The 23431-nt window shown below is 38.3% G+C and overlaps 1 protein-coding gene and 1 non-coding gene across 3 annotated transcripts; both read left to right on the forward strand.

Annotated features, from left to right (window-relative positions):
* The first annotated feature begins 3008 nt into the window (after positions 1-3008).
* Positions 3009-12724, forward strand: LOC110897982 (probable methyltransferase PMT6). Of its 2 annotated transcripts, XM_022144719.2 has the most exons (7): positions 3012-3292; positions 4494-4908; positions 5573-5862; positions 9487-9903; positions 10610-10856; positions 11356-11494; positions 12442-12724. In XM_022144719.2, exons 1-7 carry the CDS (start codon positions 3034-3036, stop codon positions 12598-12600), a joined length of 1926 nt encoding a protein of 641 aa, XP_022000411.2. In that variant the 5' UTR covers positions 3012-3033; the 3' UTR covers positions 12601-12724. The 2 variants fall into 2 exon arrangements, with proteins under 2 accessions (XP_022000412.2, XP_022000411.2); XM_022144720.2 differs by lacking the exon at positions 12442-12724 and having other exon boundaries at positions 3009-3292; positions 10610-10861; positions 11356-11479.
* Positions 3703-3855, forward strand: LOC118486160. Its single transcript, XR_004878016.1, has one exon. It is a non-coding gene; the product is annotated as a U4 spliceosomal RNA (small nuclear RNA).
* Positions 12725-23431: the final 10707 nt, after the last annotated feature.

Consider the following 23431-nt stretch of genomic DNA (forward strand, 5'->3'; position numbering starts at 1 on the left):
TATTGTTCTTTTTTTTTTAACGGTAAAGAATCTCACGTGTAAACCCACCCTATTCGGGGCTATGTCCAAGGTCAACTTCTCGACCGTCGTGAGACCGTACCCCCTATGCGTGGGAACCAGATGGAATCCGTAAACCCTCGCCCCCGCCAGGTTCGAACCTGGGATTAAAGCCCAGATTAGTTCTTTCACCCAGATGTCGGTCGAAAATGGTCTGGGTGAGAATCAAACCTGCATCTCCACCAGAGAGAGGATGCCTCTTACCACTGAACCAAGTTGTCAGGAAAGTGTTTTAAACAACATATTGTGAGTGTATGTAGGATTGTAGGGTGTGGTTAAACGAATACCATAAAAGTATTTAGAAATTATTTTGTTTATTGTTTAATACAATATTTATAAAATAATTTAAAAAAATATATAACATGCGTAAACAAGTAACCCCTTAAAGACACCTTAAAAGCATACCATGTGTGGACAAGTAGTTCTGTCATTCAAAGAGTGAGTTTGGGCCAACCTAAGTAAACTTATTCGGACTTGAGCCGATAAGAATATGAGTTGAGTTAGATGGCTCGTAATATCCAACCCGAGTTGGAATCCCGGTTTTATATGAAAATTTGAACTTATGTGCTCTTGGAAATAAGAAATTAGCATAAGTTTCTTAGCAATGTCAACATTGATTGAAACCGATAACCCTAAAGTGGCAATTGTTCTCTACCCATGACAAAATATTATTGTGTATGGAATTTGACGTAGAAGTGAAACTTGAGATGGCTAGTTCAAGGTCCTAACCATGAGCTAAATGGAGCGTTGTGCACAAATCAATGTTTTTTTCATGTGTAATATTTTGAAAATAAGTCAATTGATTAACCACATCACTCATTTTTCTCTAAGTACAGACACTTTCAAAAATCAGAAACTTTTGGGTCAATTCAATTGACTTATTGATGAAATTAGGGTTTGAAAACGATATGTGATGATGCGGATCTTGGAAATAAGACAATTTGGAGAATAGTGTGGTCATTGAAGATTAATGATTGTAAAACTGTCATAAAAAAAGAAGTATTAGAAAATGAGGTTTAGGATTGAATAGAAAGGCTTCTAAAAATAAAAAATCGTACAAAGGGTATCAAACGAACTTCGATTGACCTCATTCAAGCGGTAATGGAACCGTCTCATCGAACTCAACGATGTGAGATTTTAGGTTTTCACTTTAGGATTTATAGGTTGTAGATTTTGGAATTTTTGTTTATTATCATCGTGTTTTTTTCTATATTTGTGTCCTTTTTCCAACTCATTGTGTCTTTTTTCATCGACATTGTGTTATATTTTTCGGCATTGTGTTATATTTTGCTTGGTATTGTGTTATCTTGTGTCATCCATTGTGCCTTTGTACACTTCTTATTTTTAGAAGTCTTTGTAGAATAACTTAACCCTAGAAAATGATACATTTGATATTTTAAAGTTCACAAATCCTCTGATCTTGGCAAGGTGATACCGAAGGTTCTCCAGGGAATCCTTATGATTGCTTGCTAGTGCATAGGAAGGGCTTTGAATGATTCAATATTTTTTAGCAAACCGGCCCGTTCCTAATGAAAAAAAAAAAGAAGCGAAGAAGGTTTGATAATAAAAAAAACAAAATAAATTAAAATAGCCCATGACATTATATCAATGTTTTAAAAACCGGTTTTTTAATCATACCGGGTTGGGCTAAAAAATGGTTCAACCGGTTGAACCGGATTGTACCGAGTGGTTTAACCGGTTTAACTAATTAACTCTATAATACCAACATGAATCCCAACCAACAAGTTGCTGGAATGAATAAATGTCGGAAACATATTAAAAATTACACATTATAAATGACATTCGAAAAAATACCCAGAAATAGATTAAAACCTACACATAAAATATGGCAGAATCAAAATTTAATAGTAACACATGTTTTCACACATGTCAAGACCTCCCAACAATCATAATATGCTATATACACGTGGAATCCTACTATATATATATACATGATTACTTTTTTTTTTTTTTTTTTTGAACGGCCAACAAACTCAATCCCGAGTACTCTCGGGGCACCCACTGGACAAACGGAGTACTTCGAGAGTAACCCGAGTCCACCACCAATTCCGGGGAAAACCCGGTAACCCACCCGCCCGTAGGCACGACGGTGAAATTACCGGTAAAACCCGTTTGGCTCAAGGATCCAACCCAGGTTTCCCTGGGTCTTCTATCATTGCCCACCAATGCCTCACTCTGCACCAAGTGGGAGTCGAACTTGCATCTCTCAAGAGAAATGCAAGCCCTCCACCACTTGATCTAGAGATCATTGGCTACATGATTACTAATAACTACTACTAAGTAATATTATATACCAGTTCAAAAGGAAGAGTGAAACAGTAGCAGCACAATGGCATACCTGAAATATTGAATCAAACTGGAAGCCACGAAGTGATGAAGACGAAGGGATGAAATGATGAATGATGAATGATGCATCGATTGCACCGTATACCAAGGAAGATTGATATGCGCTAGGTTATGGAGTAAACTAATGGGCTTGATGAAATTGTAAAAAAAAAAAAAAACAAAATTTACCTTGGGCCGGTACCGGTTTACCGGTTCAAACCGGTATTTCACATTTTACCGGCGGTACGAATCACATATCGTTTTTAGGTTTTACCGGGGTGTTTCGTACCGGCTAAGCATCCGGAATCCGGTATTACCGGTATAACCGGCCGGTACGAACCGGTTTTTAAAACATTGCATTATATCCTAATGACATCTTAAAAATATGATAAGCCTTGGAAACCATTAGGTCCTTGTTTCGATTCTCAAAAATAAGTTTCCCAGATTTATTGGATTCTTTCTAAATTGGAGATGGATGTAATCCGATAGTTCCGCTCATGACACGATTATATCTCAGTAATCCAAATTTACCGTTTAAAAAAAATTAAAATATAAAAAAATATTTGGAAACTAATACACACGAGTCGACATGTGTACATTCCGCTCGAACATTTATGCAAAGTGACTTGCATGCTCTTCACACCCCACTCTTGTTCAGATCGCCACCCTAATTTCACTTCACCTTCAAATTCACACCATCAATTTCACACACATAACCTCTGTTACCTACACCCACAACAAATGGGCCGATTCATCTGGTCCACACCATCCTTCGATTCAAAATCAGGACGATTCATACTCTTCATTCTTCTAGTAATCACCGCATCTTTCTTCACCGGAACCTTTTTTGGACGCAATTCTCCGGCGATATCATCATTTCAATCACCAGGTACTACTGCAATTAACCTAACTTTGAACAAAAAAAAAAAAAAATAGTATCTTGAACGATTGTGGATGTAATTTGGTACCGTAACGAGTTGTATACCTAGGGTTCAGTTGTTACACAATTGGTTGGGGTGTAAACGAGTCGAGTCGAGTCGAGCTTAGCTGGTTTAACTTACAATGGCTCGGCTCATTTAAAACTCAGTTTATAAAACCCGAGCTTAGCTTGTGATCAGTTTTTAAAGCTCGGGCTTAGGTTATGACAGATCCTTGGTGAAGTTTGGAATGAAGATTTGAATGTTGAGAGTGTGTTAGGGTTAGAAAGTGGAGTTTGTGATAGATCCCACATCGGAGGAGGGTATGAAAGGAGGCAGGATCTGGGTGTATAAAACAGGGGTTGGGGGTAAGGCTTAAAGCATCTTTGCGCTTGGGGCAATGACGCAGCTAATGAGGTAATAACCGAGGCGCGTCAATTGCTGGTTGAAAACTATTTCCAAACCCCCTCCTCGGCTTTGGGTCTCCCTTGGCCGTCGAGAATTTCTGGAAGGACTCCCTTTTGAGGGTAAAGTCCTACAAACTCTAGTTTTATTATTTTTTTTTAAATCTTTTAGTTTGTAATTAATTATTTTGTGTAGATATTTATAATATACACTGTTTAGATAAAAGTCTAAAACAGTACTTAATATATTAGATGAAATCGTACAAATAATAGGCTCCTTAGGGCTCACGAGCCGGCTTGAGTTTGGTAAATGAAGCTCGGGTTGGTTACGAAACAAGCTTAGTTTTAGTCCAGAGCTAGCCTTGACCCGTTTATTATATATAAATTAATTTACATATGTTTTTATAAATATTTATAATTAACTTTTTTGTATATAAAATAACATATATTATTTAAATATTTTTATCATAATTTTATTATTAATTATAAGTATTTAAAATATATATTAAACATATTAATTGGAATTATATAATTACTAGTCTTCTTTAGGCTCTTGAGCGAAATCGAACTCGATGTGAAGCTCGGGTTCGATCTCGTTGTTTAAACAAGCTTATCTTTAGGCTCAGCTCACGTGACTCGATTCAAGCTTTTAGCGAGCCTATCTCAAATAGCTCATGATCGCCTACACCGTAGTTTCATTGCCTTACCATATGAATCAAAATCGGGGAAACTTCTGTGTATTTAATTGATCAGTTTCTTACACTTGCAGGTGCTCCTACATTTAGTAACAAAATCACTCTTACTTACCGTAATTCGCCGCTTATAATTCCAGAATCTGGGATGAACATATGTCCAATCGAACTTAACGAGCACATTCCCTGTCATAATCCATCTTATATAAAAGAAATATCCCCAAATTTGGATCATTCCAGACGAGAAAACTTGGAGAGACATTGCCCACCACTAGAAAGACGTTTGTTTTGCTTAATACCACCACCGGAAGATTACAAGATACCGATAACATGGCCAACCAGCCGCGATTATGTGTGGCGGAGCAATGTGAATCATTCGCGGCTTTCTGAAGTCAAAGGTGGTCAAAATTGGGTGCATGAAAAGGGTCAACTGTGGTGGTTTCCTGGTGGTGGTACACATTTTAAACATGGAGCTAGTGAATATATTCAGAGGTACATTATATGGGCTTTCTTTTTTGTTTGCATAGTTTCTTGATTACACATTTATCATTTGGTCATTGAGCATGAGCATGTTGACTTTTGACTATTTACTGTTTTATAAGCAATTCAAGATTTTAAAGTCTCATACATGATTCTAAATCTTCAAATATATAAAAGGGCTAATTGCATATAATGATAAAATGGTAACAAACTTTAGTCTCACTTTATTTTGACTCACAAAAAGGGTCAAATTTTATATTTATTTTGATAATAATTAAAAACAACTCGTTTTCAAGAAATTTGACTTAAGGTGTATTTAGGGGTGTCAATTGTGTGAGGTTGGTGGGTTCACTTGTTCAACTTGAACACGACCCACTTTTTTTTTTTTTTTTTTTTTTGTAAAAAAATCAACCCTAATTTGCACACACTTAAAATTGTATAACCCAAATGCGACCCATTTATCTAAATGTGTCAAAACGGGTTTGCAAGTTAAGAAGTAATAATCTAGTTGTAAACGTGTTAATCGGGTTGGTGGTTGATAAAAATTGATTAAACGGGTTAGTGGGTTGACCTTTATAATTAAACAAGTTGTTGGGTCGACCTGTAAAAACAGGCTAAACAATTCCACCCGAACACGACCCTTGTTTTAAGTCAATTTAGTTTTCTATTAGTGCAGATTAGGAAATATGATAACCAATGAGACAGGTGATCTTCGTTCGGCCGGAGTATATCAAGTTCTTGATGTTGGTTGCGGTGTTGCTAGTTTCTCTGCGTATCTTTCTCCGTTAAATATAACAACAATGTCGTTCGCTCCTAAAGATGGACATGAAAATCAAATCCAATTTGCTCTAGAACGTGGGATCGGTGCTATGATATCGGCTTTAGCTACAAAACAACTCCCTTTTCCCGCCAATTCTTTTGAAATGGTTCATTGTTCAAGATGCCGTGTTGATTGGCATGAAAATGGTATAATTTTTGTTTTCAATTATCTTATGGTCTTCGTTAGAGGTGTCAAAATGGGTGAGTTTCGGTGGGTTGGAATTAAAGATAAAAAATGAATAACTTTTGTACGGGTTGAAACGGGCTGGGAGAATCGGAACACCCTTTTCCCATATAATTTCCTTATTTATGTGTTAAATATGATCACAAAAGATCCGTTTTAAGAATATTATTTTCCCATCATTGAATCTCACCTCCCACACAACCATCATCTTCACCACCCCTAGAAATGTCATCCCTAAAGATCTTGTCGCCAGAATACCGCCCACGCGCCGCCGCTACGGCCCCACACGCCGGCATATATGTAAAGCCATTTCTTTGTTTAGGGGGTCGAAAACGTATATACCCAAAAATTTCTATACGAAAACCACATATATTACACTAATGAGCGCCCCCCGGCCCTTCTAACCTGCGCGATTTTAGTTTGGCGTAACTATTCTGCATTGGATTTCTTTTCTACATCAGATTTCTTCTTTTCTACATCATATTTCTTCTCTGGTTTGTTTTCTGATCCTTTCATCTCGTTGATAATCCTGTCATCTCGTTGATCCATCACTGTGAATATGTTAAAGAATTAATGGATTATTAGGATTTTCTGTATTCTGGACAAAGTAACATCTCCAAAATATATAGCGTTTGTAGGTCTATTCATCGGAGGGAGCAACTTGATCAATCATTAATCACGTATGTTATTTAGTTCCAGAATACCTATGAAGAATTTAACACTCTTTTACCTATCAGTACCGATGTGCGGCGGGTTATGCAAACCCAATGAGAACAAATTGCTGTATTAAGCTTTTTTACTTGTTTGCGACCAAAAGTTGATGCCATTCGATCTCAGTTCTAGTTCTTAAATGAAACAACTATTCCTTCTCTACAAAAGACATTTGCTTGCTTGTATTCTTCGTCATGAACCCACCATTACAACACCATCACCTTCAGCTCTTCCAACAAATACCAGTGCTCTACTCAGCCGAGTAGGGTTTAGAGGTGGCTCATGTAGTAATCTATTAGATAGTATCAATTAGAGTAGTATTAGCCCACGGGCCCATTAGGTTGTTAGGGTTTTGTTATGATGTCTATATATTGTAACTGGATCCTTCAATTGGTACTATCTAATGTAATCATGGTGATCGAACTCCCACTCATCATAACAAAACCCTAACAACCTAATGGGCCCGTGGGCTAATACTACTCTAATTCAGCATGTAAAGAGCAAAAATGAGAAAACACTTCAAAACGATTTTTCATAAAGTAAAACCAAGTTACACGAGAATAGTCATCAACAAACATAAGAAAATACTGAAAACCAAGTTTTGACGGAAACAGGACATGGACACAAACATCTGAATGAACTAATTCAAAGGGGGATGTAGCCCGCTTATTGACTCTAGAACTTAGATAAACACGATGGTGTTTAGCAATCTGACATGACTCACACTGCAAAGATGGCAGATAAGAATACTTGGGACATAACTTTGGAGTAGATCCATCAGCAATAGTTACATATGGTGATGGTGCATGGTTTTGGAAGTTAGAAATGGACTGAGGTTACTAGTCATGTGTTCAGAAGCTCTAGAATCAATAACCCACTTTGACAAAGCGGATACAAGACATTTAGTAGATTTACTTGTCTCAGCAAAAGTAGCAGTTGAAGTAACGACTGGCTGGGGACGTTCTTTCTCTAAGATAGTATTCCTGAAATTAGTGCAACAGCAAGGTGAGCGGATTGACAGACCAATAGTCTCTTACAGTTGTACTTGGTATGCCTGTACGCGTGACAACAATAACATTCAATTTTTTACCTGGTTCTGTGGTAGTAGTATGATCACTTTGAGTTGGAGCTCGATCACCATGATTACTACGTGAGCCACCTCCACCTCGAAAGCCACCTCTAAACCCTCCTCGGCCGACTAGGGCACTAGTATGTGTTGGAAGACCTCAAGGTGGTGGTGATGTAATGTTGGGTTCTTGACAAAAAATACGAGCAAATGTCTTTTGCAGAGAAGGAATAGTTGGTTCATTTAAGAACTGAGATCGAATTCTGGTCGTAGACTAGTCAAAAAGCTTAATACAACAATTCGTTCTCATTAGGTTTGCATAACCCGCACATCAGTACTAATAGGTAAAAGAGTGTTCAGTTTTTCATAGGTTTTCTTGAATTCACGACTAATGATCGATCAAGTTACTCCCCCTGAGAAAAGACTTAAAGAAACTGTATACTCTGGACATGTTAATTTTTCCGGAATACAGAAAATCCTAATAATCCATTAATTCTTTAACATATTCATAGTGATTGATCAATGAGATGAAAAAGTATCAATGGAGTTCCTAATTTGTAGGCATAACAGAACATCATTTTGCAGCCATTGATCTTTGATATCATCAGTAAGAGGAACGGACGTGAGATGCGAAGCCTTTCCAATGCTTCGTAAATAAATACGAATAGCCTTGCTCCATTCAATGAAATTTGAGCCATCAAGTTTGTTATTGGTGAGTTGAGTTGCTACGGGACAGACATCAGTAGAGTTCTGGAAGTTTGACCTGAAATGGAGTTAAAAGTCAGAAATCTGGAAGTTTGACCAGAAACAGAAGTCAAACCAGAATTTTGAGATGGCAGACCAAAAATCTAATGACAGATATTCGACAATATTCTAAGTGTGGAGAGCCTAGAAATACATCATCATCATACTCGGTAAATCCCACCAATAGCAAAGCAAAGGTAGGGTCTGAGGAGGGTAAGATGTAGACAACCTTACCTCTACCCCGTAGGAATAGAGAGGTTGATTCTAGTGAGACCCCCGGCTCGAAGCCTAGAAATCTGACATGATGATCAGATTCAGAAAGGATCAGAAAACGAACCAACAAACCAGAGCAAAAATCTAATGCAGAACTGAAATCTGGTGCAGAATCAAAGTACCCAAAACAAAGAAATAACTTTACAAACGTGATCGGATGTGGTAGACGACAATGGTGGGTGCAAGGCTTAAAAGAACGGAAACGAGTTTCGAGGCGTTTTCCCTTCGCCTCACGAGACGTAAGCCTCAAGGCGAAACGAGGCGTAAGGCCGAGGCGTTATTAATAAACTAATATAAAAATTATATATAAAATATATTATAAAAAATAATAAATCCAACTAATTTCATCGTCAGATTCATCAAAAACACACATAAAAAAGACATGAAATGCTTGAAATTGACACAAAAAGTCAAAAACATCAAAAACAACTGTCAAAATCCCCTGAGGCGCAGCCTTTCTTAGCGCCTCAGCCCTTCTGAGGCGCATATACAATAAAAACCCCATGAGGCACGCTTCAAAACTCGTTTTTTTGGCCGTTTTGCCTTGAGGCACACGCCTCAAGCGTTTTTTAAAACCATGGGTGGGTGAACGCGGCGGCAAACCAGTGCCGGACGTGCCGTCAAGCGCCCGCGTGTCGGACGGTAGCGTAAATGTGATACCTTTAGTATTTTGATATATGATATTATGAGAGATTTATATGAAATTGCCCCTAAATTTATTGAGTCACACATGTATAGATCCTGTTTAAAGATCCCCTTATGTTACTAACTTATTTTTGTTTGTTACGTGCAGATGGAATTTTACTAAAAGAAATAAACCGACTTCTTCGGTCAAACGGGTATTTTATTTATTCAGCTCCACCAGCTTACAGAAACGACAAAGATTATCCTGTTATTTGGGATAAAATGATGAATATAACTTCTAGAATTTGCTGGAAGCTTGTTGCTAGGAAAGTTCAAACAGCAATATGGATTAAAGAAGCTGATGTGGCATGTCTTCAGCGGAATGCAGAACAAAATCTCATTAATATATGTTATTCTGCAGATGATAACAATAATAATAATAATAATAATAATAATAATAATAAACGCACATGGAATATACCCTTGAGAAATTGTGTTACACTTGACACTTTGGGTGCCAGTTCTCGCAAACTCCCTCCTATACCGCAACGGTTTTCTGTTTATTCAGAAAGTCTTAGTAATATACGTAAGAGTTTATGTATGTGTGTATATGTGTGTGTGTGTGTTTTTTAAATATATGGGTACAAGTTAATTCATATTAAGCCAAGCAAACTGCGAGGGTCAGGCGGGTCAAAACGGGTTGGGTAAGAACGCGTTCGGGTCAATACGGATTCTGAGCAAAATGAATTCAGGTCAAGTGGGTTCTTGCTAAAATGGATTCGGGTTGAAAAGAATCTTTTTTAGAAAAAAAGTATTTTGGTTTACCTGCAAAATATTTTATGGTGTCTAGTGGCGACGGTGGAGATGGGGACGGCTATGAGTAGGTTTCGATAGACAGACGACAGTGGTGGAGGCGGTGGCAATTGTGGTGGTGGGCATGTCGGTGGCATTGGTGGAGTAGCGACAATGATGGAGTGTCGGTGGCGGTGGCGGTTTCGGTGTCGGGACAACAGATTGTGGTGAAGACAATCAATGGTCATGTGTGGTGCTATCCCATGCAAGCCTTTTCTATGTTAAGAAGTTTTATGTATTGATTATTGACCCGTTGATAAAAAATAGTAGATCCAAATTGACCCGTTGACCAATTTGAGGTGACCCAAGTAAACTCGTGGACAATTTACTTATTCTCGAATCAACCCATTCTTTGAAGAACGGGTCATGATTGGCACTTGTAATTCATGTATGTGGCGTTTGTATAAATTCTTAGTTTTTGTTTTTAATTGTGGTTGTAGGTTTGACACAAGAGAAGTTTTTATCGGACACCCTTTACTGGCAAGATCAAGTTCATGAATACTGGAGGTTGATGAACGTTGACGAATCGGCAATTAGAAATATTATGGACATGAATGCCCTTTATGGTGGATTTGCAGTTGCTTCAAGTACTTGGCCTGTTTCGGTGATGAATGTAGTCCCTGCAACAACAAATGACACTTTGTCGGCTATATATGAACGAGGTTTAATCGGTGCTTTTCATGATTGGTGAGGTTAATAAGCAACTTTTGCCCATTTACTTGTAAATGAGTTGATTCGGGTTATGCACTACTAAATCATTTTATTCCGAATATTTTATTCTTATTGATTAGTTATACAACTTACGTAAAACAACGTTACAAGCCACCCAAATATTATGCTACGTACGGCAAAAAAAAACCTAGTTAGAAAAGTATAAAGTATTAAGTGACAAACTACCCCGAACTCCAAACTTTTGTCACGTCTGGTGTTGTAAAACGTAAAAAATGCGTGTGATTTTTGTAGACATGAGCTTTAAAGCGAGGGGATTATTTGTTATCTTTTATAATTTTTTTGCAAGGTTTTTGGCGTAAACAAAGCCAAATTGATACTTGGGTGGCCTTAATGTAAATGTTTCCTGAATGTTTAAAAATTTTGGACAAAATGTACCAAAAACATTACTTGTTGTGACCTGAACCTATTTGACCCGTTGCCTGACATGATATGGACCTTTTTGTGCCATTTATAGGTGCGAACCATTTTCATCGTATCCCCGCACGTATGATTTATTGCATGCGTATTATCTCTTCTCTCACTATGGAAACAATAAAGAAGGTTGCTTCGTCGAAGATATTATGCTAGAAATGGACCGCCTCATACGGCCTGAGGTATCTTTTTATGATCTTAATCTTGATAAAGAATAGTGTTTTGAAAGCAAATTAGCACTCTTGCGTGTTTAGATCAAGAAAAAAAAATATGCTTATCCGCTCTGCTCATTATAGTTTGGACTTTCTTATTTCAAAGGCATATTAATAATCCAAATTATGACACGATGACTGATAATAATCCATACCGACAATACCGACAATGTGACTAATAACACTTTTTTTATTGGCAATCCTACTCTAATGGAAAAGTAACTCCGTCTGCCTCTAACTTTCATTCATGTAGTTTCAAAATAATTTACAACATTCTGATTTGTATAAAAGTCAGTCAATTGTTTATTAGGGGCATGCGGAGTTACTTTTCCGTAAGAGTGGGATTGCTGCTGGCAACGAAAGTTAAAGTTAGGAGTGTCGCGGGTCACATTGTCAATGTGTATTATTATTGGCCATTGAGTCATATATATTTAGATTACTACAATCCAATTTGCCTATTTCAAATCTCGACTGTTCCTCACAGATAATGTATATATGTGTGGGCGCTCGGGGGGCAAATATGAAAGTGCACTAATTTTAACGTTATTTTACTGATTTCATGAAAATAACGTTAAAAGAGGGGGATGGTTAATCATGCATCATGTGGTGGCGTTGATAGCCGAAAGACAAGGGGGTACATGCACTAATCGGCAGTTGTCTCAATTGCTGAGTGTTATGTGCCTTATGTCCAAGGCTTGATGCAAAACTACTATCGAGCCGGGGGTCTCACTGGAAGCAGCCTCTCTATTCCTACGGGTTAGAGGTAACCTGCCTTAGCTTTGCTATTGGTGGGATTTATTGAGTATGATGATGATGATGACTGTTCCTCACAGACTTAAAATTACAACTTTACGTGTACGATGAAATAAGTTGTTTATGATGTAACAACTAACAACTATTAAACTTGTTTAATTCAGGGGTTTATTATTATCAGAGACCGAGAATCGATTATATCAAGAATAAGAGATATTGCCCCAAAGTTTCTATGGGAGGTGAGGTCATTTGTCCTTGAAGATCATCAAAAACAACCAGAACCAGTATTAATTTGCCAAAAGCGATTTTGGGCAATTGTTTAATTATGATCCAAAAGGCACAGGTTCTAATTTTAAAACTTGTTTAACAAATGCAGTTATTAGTTTTTGTATACTAATAGTTATCTTCTTGATCATTTCGGTTTTATGTTTCGATTTTATCGGATTATTTGACCTCTAGACCATGAACCGCCGATTTTTGAAATATTTTTTATTTGAGAACATGGGAAAAGATCAAATAGGAAGTTTATTTTGGCTAGGAAGTGTAGGAAGCAATAGGATTAGGACATGTGGCAACATTTAAAATAAAGAAAAAGGGTATTTTAGTCAATCCAACCATTTCTTCTTCCTTTTCAAAACCCACCATTTTCAAAACCCACCATCTTCAACCATTTCTTCACTTTCTATCTCAATAATCACTACATTATAGTGCGATTTTCATCACCAATCAATGATTCAAACACCCTGATCAACGTGTTCTTCAGCTTTTTTAAAGAAAACCCAATTTAATTTCATAAAAAAATCTCGTTTTTCCCGGTGATTTTGGAGATAATCACTCGATTCGTTCGATTCGAGCGCTAATAATTGTTTCAATCATTCAAAATTCGTTAATTGTTGAAGAAATCACTTCGATCCATGTAAGAAATTCTTTAATTTCATTTTTACGATCTGGGTTTTTGATTTAGTCATTGCGTTTTACGATTATGGCGGGGGTCCGGGGGCAGCGCCCCTGGTAGCGGGGTCCCAGGGGCGGCAGCCCCTGGCGGGGTCCAAGGGGCAGAGCCCTGGCTGGGGTTGAATGAAAATGCATCAAAAAAATTAATTTTCCAGAAATTTTTTTTTCTGATTAAATCGCTGTAATAAAAATGCATCAGAAAAATTTATTTTCCAGAAATTGGCTCATTTCGAAGACAGTAATTCGTAGACAATTCAGACAGTTCACAGTCACAGACAGTTCCCAGACAGTTTTATGTGTCCATTGCGTTTTAGAAATAAGAGAGTTTTATGTGGTTTCTGGCTATTGCGTTTTAGAAAAAAAACACATTTTTAAGTGTTTTTAGTCATTGCGTTATAGGTAAAACACATTTCTGAAATGTTTTTAGTCATTGCGTTTTAGGAAAAACACATTTTTAGGTGTTTTTAGTCCATTGCGTTTTAGAATGAGTCATTTTTAAGTGTTGTTGTGTTTTACAAATAAGACATTTCTTTGTGTTTTTGGTGCATTGCGTTTTAGGTAAAACATCTTTTTATGTGTTTTTGGTGCATTGCGTTTTAGGTAAAACACATTTTTATGTGTTTTTAGTCCATTGCGTTTTAGAAAGTACATTTCTTTTGAGTTTTTAGGCTATTGCGTTTTAGAAAGTACATTTCTTTTGAGTTTTTAGGCTATTGCGTTTTAGAAATAAGACATTTCTTTGTGTTTTCTGGCCATTGTGTTTTACAAATAAGTCATTTCTTTGTGTTTTTTGTGCATTGCGTTTTAGAAAAATGTCATTTTTAGGTTTTTTTTTCATTGCGTTTTACGTAACTGGTGGTTTTTCTATTGCGTTTTACGCAACTGGGTTTTAATTTTTTTTTTTAATTTTTTTTTTAAAATATAGCAATAGTATACTCGTTTTAAAGATAAAAAACGCTCGTTTTTTTGGTGCAATTTTTATAAAAAAATAATGTCGTATGAAAGTGTTATTAACGTTTAAAAAATGGGGGGGGGGATTGGAGGAGAGAGAAACTATTGGCTTGGATTGACTAGAATACCCTTGAACAAACTCACGCACCTCTTTTCTTCCTTTCAATTTCCCTGATTTAATCTTAGCACTTGATTAACTTAATGGATGGTCAAGATCACTTCCTAGCCTTCCTAGCCAAATAAACTTCCTATTGTATCTCCACCCTTGAGAACATTACCATTGTTTAATTACGACAAAACATAACTTACGCCTCTTTTGTCATCACGTGTAAACTTTTTAGTTTTTATCATTGTACGTAAGGCCACCTCGAACGCTTTGACGTGAAAGGGGTCTAGGGTGGCACCCGTGGATAGGCGGCGATGGAGATGGTCTAGGTATCCATTTAAAGCGTGTTTTCGTGAAAACGGGATGCTTTTCAAATAGTTTCGTACATTGTTTTTTTTTTTTTTATTATTATTATGTTTACGGGCTGTTTGCTATTCAAAACAACTGTTTGCTATTCAAAACAACGGATTTAAAAGTTTTGAAAATAAAAAATAAAAATATTAGATTTTAATTGTTATTTTAAATATAGTTTAGTTTTTCTAATATGTGATAAAAAAACTACAATAACAACCATACCCAGTAAATCCTACAAATATCAAAGCTACTTATAGGGTCTGGGGAGGGGGATGTAGGCAGACCTTGCCTCTATCTATAGGAATAGAGAGGCTACTTCCAGAGAGACCCTCGGCTTGAAAACGAACAACAAATCAACACACCAAGTCAAAGAATATAGAAATAAGAAGTCCCCCATACCAAGAAATTGACCCGAGTGACAATATATAATGTAAATCATGTATAATACACCGGAAAAGTCTCTTAAAGAGTAAGAAAAACCTACATCCTTAAAATACACCTAAGACCTTACTGCAATATCTTCTAGAAGTCCTTAATCCTAATCCTACGCCTCCACGAAGTCCTATCTTGGACAATGTTCTCACAAAGATGCAACTCTACTAAATCATGCCTAATCTGCTCATCCCATGTTAATTTGGGTCTGCCTCTTCCTCTCCTCCCCTCGACAGTAAGAGTTTCCACTACTTTAACTGGTGCCGTCGTTTCTCTCCGCTTCACATGCCCAAACCATCTCAATCTCCCTTCCTTAATCTTCTCCGATATACTAGCCACTCCTAATATAAGTTTTAGAGTAAACGTCAGTTTACAATCCTATGGTTAGACCATCCTGACATTTTAAACGCCCTTAAGAAACCTTTGAACATTTACATCCATGCCATTTCTAATTTCCTACACTTTACAACTTTCCATCTGTTGACCGTTAGGTTCTTCTCCCTAGTACAACTTATTTATTCCACCACCACCATTGACCTCCTAGAATCACAAATTCACAATCATCCACCAATCCTCATCACATTACAATCAAAGAGCCTCTTTTGTGACAGAGCCTGTAATTTGTTTGTGAAGGGACTGAGAGTCCTGTTAGTGAAGACAAGTATGGTAACAATGTGGATGTAAATGTCCAAATGTTTCTTAGGGGCGTCTAAAGTGTGAGGGGGCTATAACCACAGTGTTGTAAACTGATTATCTGAAACATTCATAAACTTAGTGTGATCAGTGATATACAAAGTTTTTAGTTGTTTATTACATAAGATTAGCAAGAAGCTAAGCAAATAAATGGGTTTTCATAAACCAAATCTACAATTAAAACTAGAAAGTTATATGTAAAGTATAATTGTTCAAATTTTAATTTATTTTTACAAAAATCATAATTTGATGTCTACGACTGATGGCCAACTAGGATCCGTCCTAAAAGACTAGAAGGTATGGGGAGGGTCATCCCCAAGGGGATGGGCCGCCACGTAAGACGCCACATCCCCATCCCATATGGGATGACCCTCCAACAAATTTTAAGAGGGTGGAGGATGGGGCCCCACACTAATTATTTTTTATTGTTTATCTTTTTTATTTGCTTAACTTTATAAAAACAATTCAAAAATTAAATAAAAATAATACATAAAAGAAGTAAATTAAATCCATTACATAACATAAATAAAAATTACATAACCTAAAAAATAAAATTACGAATCCTAAAAACATAAAATTACGAATCCTAAAAAAATAAAATTACGAATCCTAAAAAAATAAAACATTAAAGCGAAATAACCGGGCGTCAGGTGATTGTTGGAAAACCGAAAAGGTAAATTGCGGAGACACCCATGAAGGATCGGTAGTCGGAGTGTAACCAGGCGTCGAAAAAAAGTTAGGCTGATTCGGGTTCGGGTTGGGATTGTTTGGGTTGAAGGGATTTATGATTTTTTTTTTTATAAAAGGATGGAGTTTTTTTTTTTTTTTATATATATATAAAATGGATGAGAGAAGAGAGAAGTGGGTAGATTTTGGATGGAGTACTTTTAAAAAATGGATGAGAGGTGGGTATTTATTAAAGTAAAACAAAACTTTTTTTTTTTTAATAATATAGCCGTTTACCAACGGCTAGATTTCAAAAAGTGGGCCCGTCGAATCCGGCTGGTGGGAGACGAAGAAGACGCGGTGGGGCATTAGGGGGTGGTGTTCCGCCTCGGTACCAGGCCTGGACGGGGCCACGTCGTCCCCCATACCGTCCAGTCTAAGTTCTAGACGTTGTTTACAACTTTCATCACCACTATTTTTTTTTTTGAAACGGGGACGGGGCCACGTCGTCCCCCATACCGTCCAGTCTAAGTTCTAGACGTTGTTTACAACTTTCAACACCACTATTTTTTTTTTAAACGACAAACAATAATTTTCTTCCACACCTAAATTTACATCAATAACATATTCAAATGGTTAGTAAGAAACCTAGCCAACCACCTGAAAATTCCTCACCAAAATTATATATAATTAAAACATAAAAACAGCCCTTTCCTAGCCAACTTCAAATTTTAACCATTTATTCCACTCCAGGTTTGATTTTTTTCCCCTGCATTTGATCCATGAAAAGGATGTTGCCTGTGTCTCTCCAAATATTGCCTCTAAATCGCCCTTTTTGCGCTGAAAATGAGTTCATTTCTCGCCTTCCAAATGGTCCAACACGTTGTCAAATTTATTGTTTTTATGAAGCTTCTTTTCCAGATATCAATTGTGCTTTGTTTGTAGAGTTCCAGTAAATCCTTCATGTTCAAAGCGAAAATTTGTTGTATTTTGCACTACGTACTCACTTTGCACCATAGAACTTAAGCCTCATAACAAACCGTGAATAAATAATCCGCATCTTCTTCTTGTTCCCCACAAGGCTTACATGTCGCCAAACCTTGTGACATTCCCCGCCTCTTCAAACCGCCCATTGTTGCTAATCGATTTTGAATTTCTCGCCATCCGAAAAAGTTGACCTTCTTTGGCACCCCATTATCCCAATCGTAGGGATAAAAAGGCACAGCGTATATTCTGACCGAAGAGATGAAACGGAGAAAAGTCCGTCTTTTGCCGGTGTCTACACCCACTTGTCGGGGCCTGATGTCAGACTATTCACTGTTAATGACAGGGCTTTTATTTTTAAAATTGATATCGAGAAATCCTACGACACAATAAACTGGGATTTTATTGATACGGTTTTGCACCAAATGGGTTTCCCAAGGGTTTGGCGAATGTGGGTAAGGGGGATTTTAAAATCATCAAGGGCATCAGTTTTAATAAATGGTTCACCCTCACTTGAATTTCAATGCTTTAGGGGGGTATAACAAGGTGACCCGTTGTCTCCTTTTCTCTTTATAATCGCAATGGATGCTCTTTCATGTTTTGTAAAAAAGCCTCGGAAGTGGGATTAATTAGAGGGATCCAACTTCCTAATAGTGGTCCACTAGTCGCACACTTAATGTACGCAGACGGTGTGATTTTTATGGGTGAATGAGGGAAAATAACATTCGAAACATAATCAAGTTAATGAGATGTTTCTATCTCATTTCGGGTTTAAAACTTAGTCATCAAAAATCAAATCTCTATGGTATTGGGGTGGAGGAAAATACCGTTGAAACATATCAAACATTAAATTGTAAAGTTGGGAAATTCCCCTGCAAGTACTTGGGTTTTCTGGTAGGGGCAAATATGAAGCAAATGTGACATTGGAAGGAGTGATAGACTGTTTTAAAGCTAGATTGTCGAAATGAAAACTAGGGCACTATCCATTGGGGGCAGGGTAATTTTGTTAAAATCTGTCTTAAATAGCCTCCCTTTATACTTTTTCTCACTCTTCAAAGGCCCTAAAGGAATCTTGAATGAATTAGAAGCCTTTGGGGGGGGGGGGGATAATGTAAAGGCAAAAACTAGTTGGGTGTGTTGGGAACGGGTAACGGGTCCAATTGATAAGGGTGGGGGGAGTCATTCAATCACTTAGGGTGTTTGAGTTATTCTCTAGCCAATAATATCATGCGATGTCAAGTCCCCATTCCACTCCCCATTTTGCACTCAATCACTGGCAATGGTTCAAACACATCGAGAGTGGTAAAGAATTTAAAAAAAATTGTGATTGGTTGAAAGGGGTTGGGACCCACCATTAAACCCCTTCTCTCCTCCTTCCCTCCTCTTCCCGCATCGGTGAGTATACACCGAAGAAACCTCTCCCCACTCACCGATCCACCACCGGCACCCCTTCCCTGTGCGGCAACCCCTCTCCCCGATTCCCTTTCCTGCAACGATACCGTGTACCCTAAGGGCGGTCTTGGGTTGGGTGTACTTGTTAAAATTACAGTATAAATGTGCTTTTATTACATTTCCTTTTCTATATTTGGTTCTAATATTTTTCCTTTTCTTTCCTTTGTGCGAGTTGGATCTGGGCCTCTTTCTGGGCTTGGGCTGTTGCTGTCTACAGGCTGGAGACACCCAGCTGGATCATAGCTGTCTGAGTTTTGCCGTGTATATATATTGGAGATAAGGGTCCTTTGCAATCATCATCTCTGGAACCTTCTCTCTCACTGCAATTGTGTTCCCTGTGTTCTTTCTTCTTCACCTCACAAGTTCATTCGTGAGTGTGCAGACTTTGTTCTTAGTTGAAACCCTAAGTTTATAATGTTGTTGATTCAATCTGTGATGACTGCTTTATCAGTCCTTTTGTATTTGATCTGAGAATAATAATAAAACATCATTTAGTTTGGTTGATCTCTGATTTTTTGTTAGTGCAGTTGTCTGTCGACTACATCTTCGTTCGAGTCTCTCAAATAGAAAGTCAAGTCGCTACAAGTTTCACTACAGATTGACTACGGCAATATCCAAGGGGGAGATTGTTGATGCATTTCATGTCTATCGCCTTCGTCAATCCGAGTTGTAGTGAAAAGCCGGAAGGAATCATGCGCATATTGTCATATTTAGTTAGAAATGGCAAGGTGGCAAACTTGTAATTAATGATAACTATCATTAAAGTGCCTTGACCATATAAATAGGAGTGTGTGTTATGATTTTAGTTAGTTTTTATACTTTTCTGCGAATAACTCCCCCTAAAACTAAAACATATTTTTGTGTTTTTGTTTTATAAAGAAAAGCAGGAAATACAACTGTACAGACAAAGGTTGACAAAATGATACGGTTCAAGTCAGATCGCCGCCCAGCTCGGCTTCACACTCTATAACCTTCCCAGATTGCAGATTTTTTAACCCATTTAACTTCAAAAGATAATAAAATCTCTTTTTATCAAACGGTTTCGTGTAAAAATCAGCTTTCTGATCATCGGTGCTCACATGTTCAATCCGTATTAGTTTCTTTTCATAACAGTCTCGAATAAAATGGTGACGGATTTCTATGTGTTTCGTTTTTGAGTGGTGAACCGGATTTTTCGTGACATTGATGGCCGCTTCATTGTCCACAAATATTGGAGTATCCAAGAATTGCAGGCCGAAATCGCGCATTTGCTGTTGAATCCAGAGAATCTGAGAACAACAGCTTGAGGCTGAGACATACTCTGCCTCACAAGTAGAAAGCGCGACTGCGGTTTGCTTCTTGCACTGCCAGGTAACAAGCCGAGTTCCGAAGAACTGGCACCCAGCAGTGGTGGACTTGGCGTTCTGTTTACAACTACCAAAATCGGAATCAGCAAAACCAGACAATGTAAAATCACCCGAGCGAGGGTACCACAAGCCGATGCTTGGGCAACCCTTCAAATACCGTAGAATTCTCTTGACGATTGTCAAGTGTGATTGTTTCGGGTTCGACTGGTATCGTGCACACAAACATGTCGGGTACATGATGTCGGGCCTGGAAGCTGTAAGATACATCAACGAGCCGATGATTGATCTGTATAATGTTTCATCCAGCTTTACACCTTGCTCATCTGGACATATACCGTGATTCTGTGCCAGGGGGTTGACGCAGGACTGCAATCTGTCATGTTGAACTTTTCCAGCACGTCCTTTACATATTTCAATTGATGAATGAAAATTCCGTCGGGTAATTGTTCAACTTGTAACCCAAGGAAGAATTTCATCTCCCCCATCGAACTCATCTCAAATTTCTTCTTCATCACAACTTCAAACTCTTTGCATAACTCGTCATTGGTGGAACCAAAAATAATATCGTCGACATAGATCTGCACAATCAGCAAGTGGCCAGCTACTTCTTTTGTGAACAGGGTGCTATCTACTGTTCCTCTTGTGAACCCGTTGTCCAGCAAGTAGGTTGATAGTGTCTCATACCAGGCTCTCGGGGCCTGGTGTAGACCATATAGTGCTTTATCCAGCAGATACACCTTGTCTTTGTTTTGCGGATCTGCAAACCCCGGTGGTTGCCCCACATAAACTTCTTCACGAATCTTTCCATACAAGAATGCCGATTTGACGTCGAGTTGATAAACTTTGAAACCTTTCCATGATGCAAAGGCTAGGAAAATGCGGATTGCTTCGAGTCTCGCAACTGGCGCATAAACCTCTTCATAGTCTATCCCTTCCTGTTGGCTAAATCCCTGAACCACTAACCGTGCCTTGTTCCTTACCACGACGCCTCGATCATCTCTTTTGCACTTAAACACCCATTTTGTTTTTATCAGCTTTTGGTCCTTCGGCAGATCTACTAATCTCCAGACGCCCAATTTTTCAAATTGTAGCAGTTCTTCCTGCATAGCATTCACCCAGCTGTCCTCGGTCAATGCTTCTTTGTAAGTCCTGGGCTCGATCTGCGAAATAAAACATTTATAAGAAACTTCTTTTTGCATATCAGCTATATCAGAATAAAAACAAGTAAGTGCACTATCAATCTGGTGTCTCGTCTTAACACCACTCTGTAGGTCGCCAATAATCTGTTCTGATGGATGATAAGACAGTGTTCTCGGCATCACAGTATCTGGCACCACAACTTCCGATTCCAGATTTGAAATATCAGGATCAACGATTTGATCAACAGTCTCCTCTGCAGTCTCATTTGGTTCCTCGTCATAGGTAGGAGCGGGTTCCTCCTCTGAGTCGTCAGAAACATCAAATGACGGAGCTGGTTCCTCTGGTTCCTCTGGCGGGATGTGAACGGTTCCACTCGGTCCTGCTTCATCATCGTGAGTACCCACGGTGGGCGTAGGAACTTCTAGCGGGCTAGACTCTGGCTCTTGTGACTGACTCTGTTGATACAGGTACATAAGAGCAATTTCCTCCTCACTTGGCTCGGACGGTAGATGAAACGATTCCCAGAGTTTATCATAGTCTTTGTGAAGTTAGTTTCATATATATGGTCTAGATAGGTTGTTTTGTAATAGATCAGGGTTTGTTTATGTAATTATATGAAGTATATAGGTCTGGACCGCTTTTGTGCCTGTTGTCCACATAAGCGACCCAGGCTGGACCGCTCATGTGGACATGTCACATGGGTGGTTCCAGTTTCCTATATATACCCTGATCTCTTGTTCATTTGGTACGGTTGTCTTGAATTGTATGTCGAAGTGCTGACTCTCTGTCAATCGTTGCTGAATGAAGTAAAAGTATTAAAAGTGAAGATATTTCTGTTTTCTACTCATTTCTGTACCGTACACCTTAGTATCATGCTTAAACGTGTTTCCGCCACGTTTTTAGCAGGCTCTAGCTTAGATTGACTCCTCAGTGAGATCATACTCGATCCTACAATTGGTATCAGAGCCAGTTGTAAGCTAGTTGCCAGATTCGAGGTTGTTTTATGATATTTTTTCAGATCTGGACTGTTTCAGCGGTGAAAATGACCTGAATTTTGGACAGTAGGTAGAAAATACAGTAGTGGTAAACCCTTGTAAGTTTCAGACCTAGATTCGGAGTAAAAGTGGGTTAAAAACACTCGAGAAATATGGACCGCCCTGATGTCATTGTTGGAACCGCTCGTAATTCAAGCCCTGGAACCGCTCGTAATTCAAAGTGCTGGAACCGCTCGTAATTCAAAGTGCTGGAACCGCTCGTAATTCAAAGTGCTGGAACCGCTCATAAGTCAAAGTGTTGGAACCGCTCGTTTGTCAAGATTCCTGGATCGCTCGTTTGTCAAGATTTTTGAACCGCTCGTTTGTCAAGATTTCTGAACCACTCGTTTGTCAAGATTTCTGAACCGCTCGTTTGTCAAGATTCTTGGATCGCTCATTTGTCAATCTCTTGGATCGCTCCAAAAGTCCTCTCTGGATCGCTCATTGTGTTGGATCGCTCTTAGTACTTTGTGAACCGCTTGTATTGACAATTCCTGGATCGCTTTTGTGTCTGTTTGATCAATTTTTCGCAAAATCTGAAAATGGATAGTCAAGACTTTTACAACATGTTCTCGGGTGTAAGTGCTACTCAAGGCCAAACCAACATTTTGCAGAATGTGAATCTAGAAAATGAGTTGGGCACGATGCAGAAACCTCCAAAATTAATGAGTTTAGATGAATACTCGGGATGGTCAGTTAGGTTTAAGAACTGGGTACAAGCCAATCATTTGGAGAGTTGGATCAAGATTGAAAGAGAGTATGTAGCTCCGGAAGACGGGATGGGGGATAAGAAATCAATTGCAAGCTTAACAGATACAGAGCAGGTAGAATTTAAGGCTGAGAAGAAAATGATTAGCATCCTGCAGCAAGCTATAAAAGAAGATATCCTAGTGCTTTTACAGCATAAAGATACCTCTGCATCGATATGGTATTCACTGGAGAAAAAGTTCAAGGGTAGTGCGTCGATGATCAAGAGCAAAACAGCTGATCGAACGATATTGTCATTTAGTGTTGGAGATGAGACGTTTGGATATTGTAAAAC

Source organism: Helianthus annuus, chromosome 13 (genome assembly GCF_002127325.2).
Source record: "Helianthus annuus cultivar XRQ/B chromosome 13, HanXRQr2.0-SUNRISE, whole genome shotgun sequence".
NCBI lineage: Eukaryota > Viridiplantae > Streptophyta > Magnoliopsida > Asterales > Asteraceae > Helianthus > Helianthus annuus.